Raw genomic sequence first — 19176 nt, 5'->3', positions numbered from 1 at the left:
TGGAGTACTAAAGTTATGGTGTATCTGGTTGATGTGTCTGATATTTTGCTCAATTACTTTTTCTCTTTTAAATTTTTTTTTAATTTACAAAATACAGCTCTCCAGGAAGAATGGGGAAGAAACATATTAGGAAATAAAGATGATATAAGAGCAAACAATATTATTTAAAATTTATATTAACAAAAAGAAAAAAAATTCTAGAAGTGATAAACAAAACTAAGGTCTATTTTTAAAGACTAAAAAAATCAATAAATAATTCACTAATCTGACTTTTAACAAGTGAAAAATCAAATTACCAAAATAAAAAGGCAAAAGGGTGAATTCATAAGTGACAAAATAAACAGAATGATCAGAAAGTATTATACTCAATTATATGCCAGCAAAACTGAGGCATACATGATTATCTACAAAATTATAAACCATCCAAATTAATAAAACAAGAAACAGAGATACTGAACACCTCAATCTCAGAAAAATTAAATTGAGTAAACTATCAAGGAAAAAAGTCCTTGGTCAGATGAATTTACAAGTGAAATCTATCAAATGTTTAAAGAGGAACCAATGTCTATGTTACAAAAATTATGGCAGAAGTCACACTACCAAATTCCATTTATGAGACAAACAAGGTCTTTACAAACTAAACCTGGGAGGAATAAATGAAAGAAAGAGATCTAGAGACAAATTTCAATGATGGGTGATGATGCAAAAACCTTGAATAAAAGCCTAATAGACCACAGCAGTAACAATTATTGGAATCCACTCCTACTTTACCAAGATAACCAGTACCCATCATACAGAAGATTCCTTCATCCCTCTTTATATCAAACTTCTTCCTTTGCTATAGTCTCCTAGGAAGAAGTGTCCCTTCTCCTGGTCAAGGTTAACACTTCCACTTCTCCCTTTGATGCTGTCCCCTTCCTTAATGAGCTTTCCCCAGTGATCATTCCTTCTCTCACACATCTTCAGTTAATTATTTGTCTACTAGCTCTTTCCTTGCTTCATGCAAGAATGACTATTTCTTCCACTTCATCTTTAAAAGTCCTTTATTTGGGGTGGAGGCAAGATGAGAGCTTGAAAACAGGGACTCGCTTACGCTCTCCCCCAAATCCCTCCAAACACCTATTAAAAATGACTCTAAACAAATTGTAGAGCTACAGAACCCACAAAATAACAGAGGGAAACAAGTCGCCAGCCCAAGAGGGCCTGGATGGTTGCTGGGAAGGGTCTATCACACCATATTGGGAGCAGAGCACAGCCTAGTGTGGGCCACGCCAGGACAGACCAGGCTGGGAGTAGATCAGGCAGAGCAGGCCCCAGGGCCCTGAATCACTGGCAGCTGTGGCAGTTCCCAGGCTTCTCAACCCACAAACGCCAAAGACAATGTTGCAGATCAGTGGGAAAACTGCTGGATTTGGGTGAGAGAAGTGCGAGGTCCAGCCCCAGCCCTGGGGGTGGTGGGGGGCAGCAGCAGGAAGCTCTGGCAGCTGCTTGCAGAGCTCCGGGCCCACACAGTGGGAGGAATCAAACAGTTGATCAGAGCAGGAGTGCAGAGATTGCTTTGGTGAGGCAAGGTTCTCTTGCTTTGCCCTGCTTGGATCTGGGTTATAGTCCTGGTTGGTGGTTCTTGGGGGAAGAAGAGCGCTAGTGTGGCAGAGTTCGGTAACTGTGGAGAAGGAGTCCTCCTGGTAGTTACACAGCAGCATCATACCACCTCAGAATAGAAGTAGCTCTGAAAACAGCAGCACAAAACCCCTGAAGCTTGGGAAAAAGCATTCTCCACTCTGAAAGCAGTCATACCCTGACAAAAAGCTCAAAAGTCAAGTAATTGGTTGGGAAAATGAGCAAGCAGCATAAAAGAACTCAGACTATAGAATCTTTTTTTGGTGATAAAGAAGATCAAAACATACAGCCAGAAGAAGTCAACAAAGCCAAAGATCCTCCATCAAAAGCCTCCAAGAAAGATATGAATTGGTCTCAGGCCATGGAAGAGCTCAAAAAGGATTTGGAAAATCAAATAAGAGAAGCTGACTTTGATTTGAGTGAGGCAGGGCTGTGCAAGGTCACCAGCGTCACTGACAATCTACTTACTTTTACAACTTTATTTCACATATCACTCTTTCACCACTCCATGTTCCAGTTCAACTGGACCAACTTGTGAGAAACAAAAGAAGGAATTCTGTTTCCATAGGATTAAAACTACTTCCAGCTTTGCAAGAGTGATAAGTCAGAGGTGACTAGTTCTAATCAGAAGTGCAACCTAGCAGAACCAGGCTTCTGATCAAGTAAAAGAAGGAAGCTTGTATGCATGCTTAATGAGTTGTTTAATATTATCTAACATACCCCCAGGGTGGAACAAGCCAATTTAAATACACGTGTGATACATGGACAAGGGAGGGGGAACATATCAAGGGGAAGAACATGGAAGAGGTGGTCCAGGAAGTTGCATCTAGCCAATGGGGAACCAAGGGGGAAATTTGAATTGGGAACAGGAAATAAAAAGCCTTGCATTTGTCTGAGTAAGTATGCTCCATTGGGGAGTTACCCATTCATAATAATATTAAATAAATGTAAAATAAAATGAGAACTTTCCTGGCTTCACAACAAGTATTGTTCTTTCTAGAATGAGCACATTTCTTACAAACTACTCTTGCATACATTTACATGGGATTTCTCCCCAGGCCTGGAAGGTATTTCTTCCTTAACTCTAGCTCTCAGAATCCTTACCTTGTTTTAAGGCTCATCTTAGATGTAACCTTCTCCTTGAAACCTTTCCTAATCCTACATGATATGTCCTTATCCAAATTGTTTTATCTTATTCATGTGTATTATATGCTGTATCCCCTCAGTAGAACATCAACTCTTTGAAGGCAAGAGGTGTTTGTTTTTGTATTTGTACCCCTTACATGATGGTGGGCAGCTAGGTTGAAGTGGATAGAGCCCTGGGCTTGGAATCAGAAAGACTCATCTTTCTGAGTTCAAATCTAGCCTCAGATACTTGCTAGTTGTGTGACCCTGAGAAAGTCATTTAACCCTGTTTGCTTCAGTTCCTTATCTCTAAAATGGGCTGGGGAAGGAAATGGCAACCCACTCCAGTATCTTTCAAGAAAACCCCAAAATGGAGTCATGAAGACTCTAAACACAAACACAGCTCAAAGGACTAATCAACAACACAATAACATCCCTTATTGGACAATGTGTTATGTCCTCATTTCCCATAAGCTGCATTTCTTTTGGACTTCACCACCAAGCCCCTACCCTGGGTACTTTCTCCACCCAACCCCACCTCCTTCAGATTCCTTTTGGGTGTTATCTTCCTATATCAGATTATGAAGTCCTTGAGGGCAGAAGCTGACTTTCTTTTTATTTGTATCCCCAAAGCTTAGAACTGATGCCAGGAAGTAGCAGGTGCTTAATAAATGTTTATTGACTACTGAGGTGTTTAATATGTCTTTGACAACCTCAATTGTTGACTGGCTTCAAATCTCCTTAAGATTCTCTTCTCCCTCCTCTGGAAGTACTCAAATTTGTTAAATATTCCTTCTAAAATGTACCCAGAATGGAAACTAATAGTGGAGACTGGAACCAATAAACAGAAAATACAATGAGACTATTACTTCCCTTGTTCTGGATCGCAGACTCCTACCAACGAAGTTTGAAACCCATTAGTTTAGGCTATCTTGTCACATTTGCAAATCATATTGAGCCTATAGTCAACTAAAACCCTCAACATACATACGTATACCCCACTTTTATGCTTGTACAACTCATTTCTTGAACCTAAATGCAGCACATTACACTTATCCATGTTAAATTTCTTTTTTTTTTTTTAGATTCAGTCTATCTGGAACAAAAAAGTCAAAAAACAAAAGAGCAATTTTCACTTCTCACCGTGGCTTCTGATGTCGATGGATGTTTCTGTAGCTCAGTTTTGGGGACAGTCTTACTTTTGCATAGCAAGTGCAGCTTTAACTTGTCAAATAATACCTGCATAAAAGTGATATTTCAGATGATAAGATCTTTCAAAATTAAAGAAACTAAACATAACTACAACAGTAGCTAATTTATACTGGTTACAAGAGGTGCAAATTGTTGTTGTGTTGTATTTGTCCTTCATTCTTGAAGAGGACCATGACATCAGGGAAATGAAGACATGACTTGCAGTTGACTTTGATTTGAGTGAAGGAGAGCTGTGCAAGGTCACCAGCCTCACTTTCTCCTCCAGAGCCATCTGGATCCAGTGACCAGATATTCATCAGGATGACTGGAGACGGCCCAGGATGCACTGGGCAATCCTGGCCCTTTTTTCAGGTTCTCACTTTGAGTGAGGTAAGGTCCATTCAGTGAATAGGCCTCTTTAAGAAGTTAATCAAGGGATGGTCCTTTTAATGAAAACTTATTGGCACAAGAGGTGCAAATGATGAAAAAGAAAATCAACAAAAAAAGAATGACTGTTGCGAAATTATAAAAATAATTAAATTCTGCATTTTTTCAAAAAGTTTTGAAATAAATTTCAATATGAAAATTAATAACAGCTACAATTTTCATATCATGAATGTGACAAATAGATAATGTTTAAAACATGACAAAAAATTTTCTATCTAATTCTTGAGAAAGAAATGGACTTCCCAAAGTATACTATTTTGTATAAAGCACCAAGATATAGATTTACCTCTCGAAGTTGATTATTACTAGTAACAAGAAACTGCTCTCCTGCAGCAACATGGGCTTCTTTTTCCAATTCCTTTAAACGAAACTGCAAAAATAATGTGACAAACTAATTTCATTAACAACTTTCTCAGTTTTGAAGGATTTCACAAGATGACAAGAATCCCAATACCATAAAATAATCTCCAATCAAAATTGATATTTTTTAAATCTTCAATTCTTAAAACTTCTTATTTATGTTTCACTCTTAAATAGCAATGATGGGGTATAGGCTCTGAGAACCCCCTTGAACTCTCCTTGAATCTTCCCACTTGATCTGGCGTTAGCCTGAGGCCATAAGCCTTCAGTTATCCTAGGCCCAAATCTCTGTTACACTTAACCTATCCTAGCCCTCCACTGTCTGTTATCTCCAGGTAGCCTTCAGCTACTTCCTACCCTTAATCCCATTTGCTTGGTTCTGGGAGTCTGACCTCTAGTCACCCCAGTCCCATCAAGATCCTCCTTAGATTCCTCCTCAAGACCCTCCCTAAACCCCTCTTCCCATCACGCCAGAACCACCCCTAGATCCCTCCCACCGTCTTTCTGTACATAAGATCTTTCTTGCCTCCATGAAGGTGCTCAGATTCAATCTAGCTCAAACTCAATCTGGCTCAGATTGTTCGGGCCCACTCTAACAAGACAAGCATCACAAATGCTCAGATTCCTTAAGAGTCTAGCCAATGGTGAGATTTCTTTAGTCTATCCAATATGGCAAATCTTTAATAAACTTTGTTTTTCTTTGGCTGAAAGAAGGCTTGGGTCGAATTCATTCGGGCAGGACCCAGCGTGTTAGTATTTTGGGGTCCTGAGCACCCCTAAACCTCAACAGCAACATAGGCTAGAGAAAAATTATTTTGTTGGTACATGTGCCCCCCATCACCAATGTAAATCACAAGTTCTGCATGCTTTGTTAGACTGTTTAGTGAATTAAGTTGGGGATAAAAAAAAAAGTCATCTGGTAGTTAACCTTAAATGGGTAGTTAGTCTCCCAGAATTTACCTACTCTGGGCCTTGAAAAAAAATATACAATCCAATGAGAGATCAGTATTCAAAGCTTTTCTAGTTTACTAGAATACACCAGAGGTAGAATTCCACTGGCATAGTCATCAAGATCCTAGGGCTCTTCTCAATGCCATAATGAGGCATCACCTTATACACAGATAAACAGAGTCAAGACAAGTTTAGGATATTATGAAGAACTTATTAGCATACTACTCAAAAGAGCTGGGTTTAAGTCCTAGCTCTCCTACTTATGGTCCATGTGACCTTAGACAAGCTACTTTCCCTGGTATAAAACAAGAAGGTTGGTACAGATGATCACTAAAGTCCTTTTTGAACTCTGATATTCCATAATTCTACAAATGTCACTTAACAAAAGAATGTCTCACTACAACAAAGTTAGAAATATCAATAAAGTTAGAAAGTAAAGTCATCAACACAATTTTCAAGCAAGTTTGAAAATTTTAATAATAATAATAATTACTGATTGTTATCCTTCATTCTTGAAGAGGACCAAAACAACATCACTATGTTGGAGTCAAGGTACACTGTGTCTGACTGACTGATCAGACCAATACAAGTTCAAAAAGCTCTACCACAAGTTGGGCACAAATAGTTCATATAAACATTTGAAGGGGAGATGTCTTCAAATTTTCACATCTCATGTTTCTTTTGAGCTACTGCAATTGTGCTTTGTTCATACTGTACAATGCCATCTTTGATGCAAGCACACCGTTCTGGGTGGTCCTTTGCCAGTGTCTCCCATATGAAGCAATCAATTTCAAAGTTCTTCAGAGAAACCTTAAGAGTGTCTTTGTACTTCTTCTTCTGACCTCCATGTGAGCACTTGCCTTGTGTGAGTTCTCCATAAAATGGTCTTTTAGGCAAACATGCATTTGGCATTTGAACAATTTGGCCAGCCCATCGTAGTTGTGGTCCCTGCAGTAGAATTTGAATGCTTGGCAGTTCAGCTCAAGAAAGGATCTCAGTGTTCAGTATCTTACCTTGTCAAGTGATCTTCAGAATCTTACTAAGACAATTCAAATGGAAGCAATTCTTGGTAGACTATCCAGGTTTCACAGGCATACAACAATAAGGTCAGCACAACAGCTCTGTAGACCTTCAGTTTGGAAGGCAGTCTAATACCTCTTCTCTCCCACTTTCCTTCAGAGCCTCCTAAACACCAAGCTAGCTCTAACAATACATGCATCAACCTCATTGTCTATGTATATATACATCCTTGGAAAGTATATGACCAAGGCAAGTGAACTCATCCACAGCATTCAAAATTTCTCCATTTGCTCTGATGGTTCCACATGTAGATGGTGTGGTGCTGGCTAGTGCAGAACCTGTGTTTTCTTGGTGTTAATTGTTAGGTCAAAATTAACACAAGCAACACAATCCATACTTTGTTGTATCTCAGCCTCAGAGGCTGCATTGAATACACAGTCATCTGTGAGCAAAAAATCATGCACCAACTTTCCCTCCACTTTCATCTTGACTTGGAGCCTTTTCAAGCTAAATAATTTACTGTCAGTGTGGTAGCTGACATTTTCATCTTCACTGAAGGTATCTGACAACATTGCTGAAAACATCATGCTAAAAAGCATGGAATAAAACACATGGCCCTGCTTCGCTCCATCGGTGACTGGGAAAGCATAAGAGTATGAGTTCATTATCCATTGCTTGTGCAAGTATGCTTTCAGAAACTGGCATACAACACTGAAGAACTTCTCAGGGCAACCAAATTTCACTATAAATTTCCACAAGCCCTCATCCCTGACACCATTAAAGACCTTGGTCAGATTGACAAATGTTGTATGCAGGCCTCTGTTCTGCTCCTGGTATTTCTCCTGGAGTTGTCAGGCACCAAAGACCATATCAACCATTCCTCAGCCCTTTCTAAAGCCACACATTGGCAGGAAGATGACCATCTTCCAGGTGAAGGATCAGTCTATTAAGGAGGACTCTGACAAGAACCTTGCCAGCAATGACTAAGAGAGAGACCTCCCTATGACTGCCACAGGACAATCTATTTACTCTACCGTTATTAGAGATGGACAATGGAGGCATCCTTGAACTCCTGGGGGATAACCTCCTCTTACCATATAGCCTAGAAAATCTCAGTCAGTTTTTGTATGAGCAGAGGACCCCCTGCCTTGTAAGCCTGAGCTTTGCCACATGAAAGGAGACTAATGGTATTCAAAACCTCTCCTTCAACTGGAAGTGTAGCTAGAGAGGGATTGATTTCAACCTGCAGTATATGGTCAATGGCTTCAGCATTGATTGATGATGGTCTGTTAAGAACACTATGGAAGCGTTCAGCCCATCTCTCTAGAATCATATCCTTATCACTAATCAATGTAGTTCATAACCTAACCTGAGCACATTTCATAGTACCTAGCATATATATGTTGATTAGTTGATTGAAGAAAGAAAGATTATTATTAAGAGGGGTGGGAAAAGGGGATGAGGGAAGGTTTCATTTAGTAGATGTTATCTGACTTGGGCTTTAAAAGAAAGGAAGAAATTTGATAAACAGAGGCAAGGAGAAAATTAAAGCTTTGGGTTTTTGGTTTTTTTTTAGGAAGACTTTAATTCCATTTCTAAGCTGATGGAAACAAGTCTCAAATACACTCCACAGATCTTTCTGTTTTACTTTCTTCTTCCTCATTTCACTGCTTCTTGCCTTCTTCCTTCTTTTTCCTTGAGGCATGCAGAGTATAACCTAATTCTGTAGCACATTGGTCATCATTCTCCTATCAACAACAGCAGTAGTGGGATGAGCAAGGTTCTAGTCTAGTCCTTGCTATTAGACTCAAAGGGCTTTGTTCCAAGTGAGTAGAGGGAAACTCTGGCTCTCGCCTTACTGGGTTGTATGGACCTTGTAAGTATCTAGCATGGAAGGAGATATTCAAAGTTACCCTGAAGTAAGTAGGGATGAGAGAGGAGAAAATCATCTGAGTTCTTTTCTTCTTATTTCAAACCTAAGGAAGCAAAACCTGCAATTGGGCAAACCCAATTTTAAATGAAAAATGATCCTAATACAGAAAGTAACCTCAAAAATCCTAACTTACCCCAAGAAATTTTGATGTTTTCTTCATTTCTTCTTTGTTCACTTGAATTTTATGGGTTTCCATCACTGAAATTCACAGAACAAAATAGATATTATTCATATACATTAACAAAGAACTCTTGAAGTAATCAGTTTAACTCAATATTATAGGCAGGAATGAATCTATACAGGCACATTCCATATAACATTGAATTGACTAAAATTTTCTCACAATAACATCTATGAAAGCCCTTAATCTGATCAAGTGTCTGAGATACAAATTGTATGACTGGTCACAATCTGAGATAGTGCTTGTGTCTCACTGTTGTTAACTCCCCTGAACATTAAGTTGCTGATTAGATTCATTAGACTGATGTCATTTAAAAATTGTTGATTAACCTAACAAAATGTTTTCTTCAAACCTAGTGGCCTTAAGCAGGATGAGTACTTCTGTATAAGCATACATCTTTACAGTCAGTATGTAGTTGCCGATAAGTAATCAGTGATTAAAAAGCCTTTCACCCACACCCACAGGCACAGATGCTAAAGTTTAGTTCCAGACTACACTCCTCTATATAGTGTGAATAAGATTAAAGCAAAAGAAGGTCAAGGAGGTAGAGAGAGAAAAATGACGCCTTGCAGTAATTCTGTAAGAAACAAATACAGCTCCGTTATGCTCCCTAGTGGGGAGTTGGGGAATAAGGAAAGATAATCTGGACTACTGGAGTTAATCATATATGTTGGAGAGATAGTGTAGGACTTGAAATGAGGAGTTTTGGTTCTGACTCATGGCAAGTGAAACACTGGCCAAGTCACTATACTTCTCTGAGTTTCAGTTTCCTCATATATAAAATGAGAATAAATAATACTTGTACTACCAACCTTACAAGATAGTTGCAAAGAACGCATTTTGTAAACTTTAAAGTGCTATAGAAATTAAAGTATTCTTATTGCAAATATAGAAAGATGCCCCTTTTCCTGGCCACATTATGACAGGACAATCATAGACCAAGTTCAGGGGTGGGGAACCTGTGGCCTCAAGGCCCTCTAGATCCTCAAGTGTAGCCCTTTGACTGAATCCAAACTTCACAGAACAAATCCCCTTAATAAAAGGATTTGTTCTATAAAACCTGGACCCTGTCAAAAGGCTGTACCCAAAGACCTAGAAATCCACATGTGGCCTTGAGGCTGCAGGTTCCCCGCCCCTGGACCAAGATCAATATATTGGGGTATTTTTTTTTCCATTTCTATCAGCTATCCAAACAAATCAGAGGCTATAAAAGCGAATTATGGATCATAAAACACCAGAACATGAAGAGATTTTTGAACATAAAATGTCAAAGTAAGAAGAAAACTTAAAGAATATCTACTCTCTATTGTTTAACAGATAGGACAACTGAGGAACACAGGAAGGCTGTTTTCAGTTTCATCAGCACTTAAGATGACCTATTGCAATTCCCCCTAATGGAAGGGAGAATTAGACCCAGTAGATTCCATTCATTTCAACAAACCCTTACTATATGTCAGGTACTATGGCTAGGTCTTAGGGATACAATGACAAATAAGCCCCCAAGGAGCTCACATTCTAACGGGAGAAAATAACATGAAGAGAAATAAGTGCAAAATATAAAGAAATAGATACAAAAAATAGACAAAGCATTGGGGGAGGACAGGACAACAACTAATATTTGGGACACTCAGAAAAGAGTTCCTGTAGGTGGTGGCTCTGGATCCAAGGCTTGAAGGGATCTAGAAATTCCAAGAGGTAGGGGCAAGGCGTACTCTAGGCATGAGGATGGGAAATAGAGTATCATGTATGAAGAACAGCAAGTAGTCTGGCTTGGCTAGAATGCAGAGTATATGAGGGGGAATGAAGTATAATTAATTATTCCTGGAAAGACAGGTGGAGCTAGACTATGACAGATTTTAAACATCAGAGAAGTTTGCATTTTAACCCGCAGGCAATAGAGAATCACTGAAGCTTCTGAGCAGGCAAATGTCCTAGTTAAATCTGTGTTTTAAGAATATCAATTTTGCCACAATGTGGAGGATGAACTTAGAAAGGAAGGAAGCTGAATATACAATCAGTTAAGCAATAATCACAATATAAGCGAGACCTCCAAAGTCTCAGTTGTAAAACTTTTCTCTTTCAATATTATCTTCTTACCTGCCAAAATGGGTATCAAAGGAAGTTCCAAAGTATAAAATAATTGCCACAGACCACAAACCTGTATTGTAGGAAAAATTCACAAAGACATTACTTGCTTTCTTCCTATTAATGTATTTTACAGTAAAATATAGTAAATGTTGAGAGAGACACTGAGACAGCACTACAATTATCATTATGAAGAGAAGTCACAAACTAAAGGGAATTTCACATTTTAATAACTGGGGCAAAAAATCTAAATACGACATAAGAAGTTTTGGCTAAAATGGAAATCAAATTTCAGTGGTCTTGAGTTCTCCCAAAACAAAATCCTAACTGTTCTTTTAGGTTCTATTTTATTCTAGTCTCTACTATCAGGGGAACCTGCACCTAAGCAGAACCTTCGGGCAAGGGGTCTATAGAAGGAGAAATGTTTGTTTTTCAATCCACAGAACAAGGTCAGGCTCTTTCTGAAACTTTTCCTTGGGGGCTCCAGGATTTAAATTTAGAGCACTAGAGCCTAAGGGTTTTTGGGGGGGGGGGCGGGGGGGGTTTGTTTTGTTTTGTTGGCAGCTAGGTGGTACAGTGGATAGCGCTCCAAACCTGGAATCAGAAAAACCTGCATTTGGACTCAGATACTAGTTGTGTGACTCTGACCAAGTCATTTAACACTGTTTGCCTCAGTTTCCTAATCTGTAAAATGAGTTGGAAAAGGAAATGGCAAACCACTTCAGTATCTTTGCCAAGAAAACCCCAAATGGGGTCATGAAGAATCAGACACAACTGAACAACAACCAAGCCCAAAGTTTTATCTATCTTTTCAAAAGACAAAGTTAGGAAATGATAATTCTCACAGTATCTGAAATGAAGCAACCTAGTAAAAACAAATTTCCTTACATTTTAAGCACATAGTAAAGAATAGATTCTAATAGATTTTAGAGCACTGAACATTATTGGGATTCTTTTCTTTCCATAGAAACAACAAAACTCACTTATCTTCTAACTTAATATCTTATCATCCCTGCCCCCTCCTTTGTAATAGGGGAAGTTACTGTATTTTACATCTTACTATCTTATCATCCTTCACATTCAAAGATATTGCAGGTGATATGAATGCTTCTTGTGTTAAAAGGGTAGTTGAAAAAACAAGCATCTTCCTCACTTTCAACTAAATTAATTAAAGATAAAAATAATTAAATTCTTGCCTTTAATTTAGAACAAAGATCCACTGTAAGTCTGTAAAGGATCCTCAAGTCTGAACATAGGTTCTGATAAAAAAAAATCATAATATAAAATAAATAGGTAAACTTGATGGCAGTACTTACCTCAGTCTAAAAGGCTATACAAACCTAGAAGACATATTAAAGAAAACATTACCCTCCACCCCACAAAAAAAAAATGGTACTAGCCTAAGAATGTTCTCTAGCATCATAGTAGCTCTCAAGGAAAGCCCAGTAACAAAAAGGGGAGAGGCAGGCCTCTTACCAGTCATTGCCCCAGAGTGCAGAGCCTATCAATGGGCACCTGCTGTAGCCACAAGGTGATTGTGGGGAAAGGAGAACAGGAGACAGTCAAAATTTTCCCAATGGTCAGTCAATAAATATTCATTAAATACTTACTATATGCCAGGCATATGACTAAGCTCTGGGGATACAAAAAGGTAAAAATAATTTTTTTAAAAAACAGTCCCTGCCCCCAAGGAGCTCACAATCTAATGCGGAAAATAACAAGCAAATAAATATTCACAAACAAGCTTTATACATGATAAATACAGGGAAAAAGTTAAGAGAAAGAAGGCACTAGAATTAAAAAGGGTTAGATAAGGCTTCCGATAGATGAGATTTTAGCTGGGACCTTAGGGAAACCAGAGAAGCCAGTATGCAGAGATGAGAAAGGAAGAGTCTAATATGCATGGGGGATAGTCAGAGAAAATCCCGAGAGTCTTGCTCATTGAACAGCAAGGAGGCCAGTGTCACTGGATCAGAAAGTACACGACAGAGAGTAAGGTGCAAGGAGACTGGAAAGGAAGGAGGGGGGCTAGGTTATGAAGGAATTTGAACGCCAAAAAGAGGACTTTGGATTGGATCCTGAAAGTGATAGGAAGCCACTGGAGTTTACTGGGTACTTGCTTTGCAATAGTCTAGGCATGAGCTGATGAGGGCCTGTACCATAATGGTGGCAGTATCAGAGAAGGAAACATATTTGAGAGACACTGCAATGTTGAAATCAACAGGTCTTGGCAACAGATAGGAACTGAAATCCAAATCCTTTTATTAAGGGGATTTGTTCTGTGAAGTTTGGATTCAGTCAAAGGGCCACACTTGAGGACCTAGAGGGCCACATGTGGTCTCAAGGCCACAGGTTCCCCACCCCTGCAGTGGATATTGGGGGTGGAGGGTTGGGGTGGGATGAGAGATAGTGAAGCATCCAGAATGACTCCTAGGTGGTAAGCCTGAGGGACTAAGAGGATGATGTTGCTTTCTACAGCAATAGGGAAGATATATGGGTTGGGTTTAGGGAAAATATAATGAGTTCTCTTTTGGACATCATGAGTTGAAGATGTCTAGTGAACATACAGTTGGGGATGTCTGAAAGGCAGTTGGTGTTGCAAGGTTTGGGACCACGCAAACAGGTTAGGTAAGGATAGGCAGATTGGAAAATCAAAAACATAGGGATGGTAATTAAATCCATGAAAGCTGATTAGATCATCAAGAAAAGAATGAGGGCCCAGTATAGAACCCCAGGGGACACTTGTGGGGGTATTATCTGGATGAAGATCCAGCAAAGGAGACTGAGAAGCAGCAGATATGTAGGAAGAGAGCTGGGAGAGACTGGTATCCCAAAAACTTAGAGAGAAAAGACTATCAAGGAGGAGAGGGTAATCAATAGTGTCAAAGGCTGCAGAGAGGTCAAGGAAAATGAGGATTGAGAAAAGGCCATGGGTTTGGCAACTAAGATCATTGCTAACTTTGGAGAGGGCAGTTTTGGTGGAAGGTTAGAAACTGAATTGCAATGGGTTAAGAAGAGTGAGAGGAGAGAATATGAAGGTATCTAAAGTAGATGATCTTTTCTTTTTTCCTCTCTCTTTAAAATTTTATTTTTTCTAATTACATGTAAAAACAATTTTTAACCTTCATTTTTTACAATTTTAAGTTCCACATTATCTTCCATCCTGCCTCTCTATCTCCTTCATTGAGAAGGAAAGCAATTTGGCAAAGGCTATACATGCGCTGTCAGGCAAAACATTTCTATAGCAATCATGTTGTGAAAGAAAACAGAAAAAAAAGGAAAAAAAAGAAAAAGTATGCTTCAATGTGCATTCAGATTCCATCAGTTCTTTCTGTGGAGGTGGATAGTATTTTTCAACATGAGTCCTTCAGAACTGTCTTGTATATTTGTATTACTGAGAATAGCTAAGTCATTCACAGTTGATCATTGTCCAATATGCTGTTACTGTTCTTCTGGTTCTGCTCACTTCACTTTGCATCAGTTCATATAAGTCTTTACATGTTTTTTTCTGAAATCATCCTGCTCATCATTTCTTATACCATAAATAGTATTCTATCACAATCATGTACCACAACTTGTTCAACTATTCTTCAATTGATAAGCAACCTCTCAATGTCCAATTCTTTGCCACCACAAAAAGAGCTGCTATAAATGTTTTTGTAAATACAGGTCCTTTTCCTTTTTGTTTTAGTCTCTTTGGGATACAGAACTAGTAGTGCTATTAAAGGGTATGCACAGTTTTATAGCCCTTTGGGCATAGTTCCAAATTGCTTTCCAAAATGGTTGGATTAGTTCACAACTCCACCAGCAGTGCATTAGTGTCCCACTTCTCCCACATCCACTCCAATATTGGTCATTTTTCTTTCCTGTCATATTAGCCAATCTGATAGGTGTGAGGTGTTTTTAATTTGCAGAGTTATTTTAATTTGCATTTCTCCAATCAACACTGATTTAGAGCATTTCTTCATATGACTACAGATAGCTTTGATTTCTTCATCTGAAGCCTACCTGTTCATATCCTTTGACCATTTAGCAATTAGGGAACAACTTGTATTCTGATACATTTGAATAAATTCCCTATATATTTGAGAAATGAAGCCTTTATCAGAGAAACTTGCTGCAAAAATTTTCCCCCAGTTTTCTGCTTTCCTTCTAATTTTGGCTGCCTTTGTTTTGTTTGTGCAAAACCTTTTTAATTTAATATAATCAAAGTTATCCACTTTCCATCCCATAATCCCATCTCATCTGGTAATAAATTCTTCCCTTATCCATACATCCGACAGGTAAATAATTCCATACTTCCTTAATTTGCTTATATCACCCTTTATGTATAAATCATGTACCCATTTTGACTTTATCTTGGTATATGGTGTGTGGTGTTGGTCTATACCTAGTTTCTGCCAAATTGACTTCCAGTTTTCCCAGCGACTTTTGTCAAAGAGTGAGTTCTTGTCCCATAAGTTTGGATCTTTGTGTTGATCAAATATAAGATTACTATGGTCACTGCCTAGTGTGTGATCCACTATTACATTTCAAAGCCAGTACCAGACTGCCTTGATAATTATGACTTTGTAATACAATTTGAGATGTAGTACTGTTAGGCGACCTTCCTTCACATTTTTTTTCATTAACCCTTGATATTTTTGACCTTTTGTTCTTTCATATGAATTTTGTTATTATTTTTCTAGCTCTATAAAATAATTTTGGTAGCTTGATTGGTATGTCACTGAATATGTATATTAATTGAGATAGAAATGTAATTTTTACTATATTGGCTTGGCCTACCCATGAGCAATGACTATTTTTCCAATTGTTTATTTCTCACTTTAGTCACATGAAAAGTGTTTTGTAATTGTGTTCATACAGTTCCAGGGTTTGTCTTGGCAGGTAACTTCCCACGTATTTTATATTGGATAGATGGTCTTTTCAAGGAGTGTAGTCACAAAGGGCAGAGGAGATACAATTGTTAGAGAAAATCAAATAAGGAGTTTGTTTTTTTTTTCAAGGATGAGGGAGATATGGATATATTTTTTAAGGCAGGAGGGAAGGAGCCAGTAAACAGGAAGAGGTTAAAAATAGGTGAAAAAGTGGGGTTGACAGAGGAGGCAATATTGGAGGTGGGGTAGTATGGAATTGCTTGGATAGATTAAGAGGTCAGCCTTGGTAAGGAGTAAGGCCACCTCATCATTTGAGACTGGAGGGAAGGATATAGTAGCAGATGGCATATGAGTGACAAGAGATGAGACAGAGGGGAGAAGATGGAGCTCACAGCAGATGGCTTCATTTTTTTCTATAAAATAAGAGTCAAGGTTCTCAGCTAGGAGAAGAGGAGGAGGCAAAACCACTGTATGGGATATGTAGTTGAAAATGGAAGTATGGTAGGACTGCCTAATAGTTGTGAGGGTTCAGTTGACGTTGTGTAGCATAAATTTGTAGTACACCCAGTCAGAATGCTGCATGATTTTCTTCACTTTTGCTCAGCAGCCTATGTGTAGGAGTGAAAGCAGCAAATAAACCTCCAAGACTGAGGTTTAACAGGGCACAATCAGAAATGATAAGGCAGCTAAGGATTTAAGAGAGGAGGACAGTGTGGAGTTGAATTGGTTCACCAAAGGATCAAGATGGGGAAAAGAAGAGAGAGTAGCATGTACAGGGGAAATGGCCTGAAAAAGAATTGAGGTACAAAGAGTGGGGTTTGGTAAAGGAAGGCAGAGGGAGAGATAGAAAGCCAAAAGCCAACAGATTATGGTTATCTTTATCCTTCTCTCAGATAAGGAGATTTCCAGAGATTTATTGAACATGAAGGTGGTACATTTGTGGGTGATGGCAAAATCAAAGGTATTAACCATCTCTGTGTGGAGCTGAGATGAAGTGAAGGTGAGTAGGCTGAGTGCTTAGGATTTGAAGGAGAGTCAATATGTATGTTGAAGTCCTCTAGTATAAGGGGAGGAGTTGGAGAGGAGAGAAAAATTATATACCAGGTTACTAAACTATGAGGAAGGAAGAGGAATAACTGAAGGTCTGTAGACAACAGCTACCAGGATTTTGATTGGGTGGTACATACGAATAACATGAACCTCCTCAAAGGAAGGGAGGTGACTGAGTGATGGAGGAAGAGAGAGAATCTGGAAGGGGTAATGGGGAGCAAGAAGTATTCCAACTCCTCTGCTTTGACCAGTGAACTAAAGAGAATGAGTGAAAGTGCAGTCTGTACCAGAAAGGGTGGCCAGGAAAGCTGTGTCATTAAGCAGGGGTCAAGTTTCATTAACAGCTAGAAGATGGAAGGAGTGGGAGAGTTAAAGATTAAGGATGAAGGGAAGTTTGTTGCCTATGAAACAGGCATTCTGGAGGGCTCGATGGAAAGGGAGAATGATGTTTGTTTGGAACTTTAGAGTGGAAGGGTTGAGGGGGTGAGAATAAGGAATTGAGTAGTAGGAGGTGGAGAATGGAGTTGGGATGATAAACTATAGAGATTCATAATCACTGGAATGTGCAGGTTATGACCAGGCATAAGAATGTTCATCATTGAGTGTATAGCCCTATATTTCTTCCCAAAGGAAGCTGGAGATTGGGCTGTAGACAAGTGTAGCATGAAATGAAAGGCAATCCAGTCAAATGGGAAGACCCACTTCATTGCTCCTCTTCCTACTAAAAGCTAGAGATTAGGCAACAAACAGTACAGCAGAAGATGTAAGTCAAACTTCTGCTGGTGATGTTTGTGTCCAATATAACCTTCTTTCTCACCACATCTTCACAGATCATAGAAAAGGGCAGCATCAGGCAATGCTGGAAGAAAACTAAGGTATCTATGTACTTTGATCAGGAGATCCTAATGCAAGGCATACACCTCAAGGAAATTAAAGTAGCTGATTTATCTACTTGTGGAATTATTACTCAGAATTTTAAACAGGAAAGAATCGTAGGACAGTGACTTGTCCTCAGTTTATTTCTAACAACACCATTGAAAAAGATAACAAAAATAACAATAAAAATAGCATCTCACATTGACATACAGTTCTTTAAAGTTTACAAAGCACTTTCCTCACAACAGCCCTCTGAGATAAGTAACAAATATTATTCCTACTTTACAGATGAGGGACCTTCGTAAAGTCCTACTCTAATTCCTCATTGTGGCACGGAGGTGACCAATGCCAGTAGAGTGTAAGTTCTACAAGGTTCTGTAATGCTGGAAAGCTTTTGATTTTTAATTTCCTTGGAGCATATGCCTAGCAGTGGGATCTCTGGATCAAAGTACATAGATATCTTAGTCCTTTTTTCCATAATTTCAAATTTCTTTCCAGAATGGTTGAATCAATATATAGCTCCACTAACAGTGTATTACTGTTAATAGATCCACAAATCTTAGAATATTAACAATTTCCATCTTCATATCATTGTTAATAATTTATGATTCTTATTTTGAGAACAGTTTGTTCATATCCTTTGACCACTTATTCACTGGGATATGGCTCTAGGTCTTACATATTTGTATTAGTTCCCTAAATAGCATAGATTTCAAATCCTTATCAGAGATATTTGATGGAAGAGTTTTTCTAAATTGACCACTTCTCTTCATATTCTAGTTACATTGATTTTGCTTGTCCAAAAAACTTTTCAATTGCACATAATCAAAATTATCGATTTTATGTTTTATCTCTATCCTTGTTTGGTTAAGAACCCTCCCCTTAGAGACAGCTGAAAAAGGCATGATAGCTTATTTCTAATATTTTGTGGTATGTATTTAACATTTTGGTGTTTGGGGTTTTTTTTTTAAATTTTCTACATTCTAGGTTTTCTTAAGCTACATGTCCAATTCATTGATTTGTTCTTTCCCTCTTTTATTGATGAAAGTGTTTAGAGATGTAAAATTTTCCCTAAGGACTGCTTTGGTTGCACCCTAAGTATGTGGTCTCATTGTTGTCATTTTCTTTAATTTTTTATTTTTTCTATGATTTCTTCTTTGATCCACCAATTCTTTAGGATTAAATTTATGACACTACCATCTCAGTTACTTGTGACAAACTCAGTGTCATTCTCAACTCTCCAATCTCACTCCACATATCCAATCTGTTGCCAATCTTGTCCTTTCTACCTTCACTTCATCTCTTATATACACCCCCTACTCTCTACTCATTCAGCTACCACATAAGTTCAGGCATTCATCACTTTTCACTGGACTACTACAATATTAATATAATATAGTATAATATATAGCATAATATAGTATTCCTGCCTCAAATCTATTCCCACTTCAATTCATGCT

The 19176-nt window shown here is 38.4% G+C and overlaps 1 protein-coding gene across 1 annotated transcript in view; it reads right to left on the bottom strand.

Moving 5' to 3' along the window:
• Positions 1 to 19176, bottom strand: part of POLN (DNA polymerase nu) — a 321659-nt gene that overhangs the window by 276062 nt on the left and 26421 nt on the right. The window contains exons 6-10 of the mRNA XM_036765083.1: positions 12110 to 12172; positions 10926 to 10986; positions 8781 to 8845; positions 4670 to 4753; positions 3889 to 3984 (exon numbers count right to left, since the gene is read on the bottom strand). Coding sequence (XP_036620978.1) covers positions 3889 to 3984; positions 4670 to 4753; positions 8781 to 8845; positions 10926 to 10986; positions 12110 to 12172 — 369 coding nt within the window. The remainder of the gene's footprint in view (positions 1 to 3888; positions 3985 to 4669; positions 4754 to 8780; positions 8846 to 10925; positions 10987 to 12109; positions 12173 to 19176) is intronic.

Source organism: Trichosurus vulpecula, chromosome 6 (assembly GCF_011100635.1).
Source record: "Trichosurus vulpecula isolate mTriVul1 chromosome 6, mTriVul1.pri, whole genome shotgun sequence".
NCBI lineage: Eukaryota > Metazoa > Chordata > Mammalia > Diprotodontia > Phalangeridae > Trichosurus > Trichosurus vulpecula.
The sequence above is the reverse complement of the archived record's forward strand: the minus strand, read 5'-3'. Positions and strand labels throughout refer to the sequence as shown.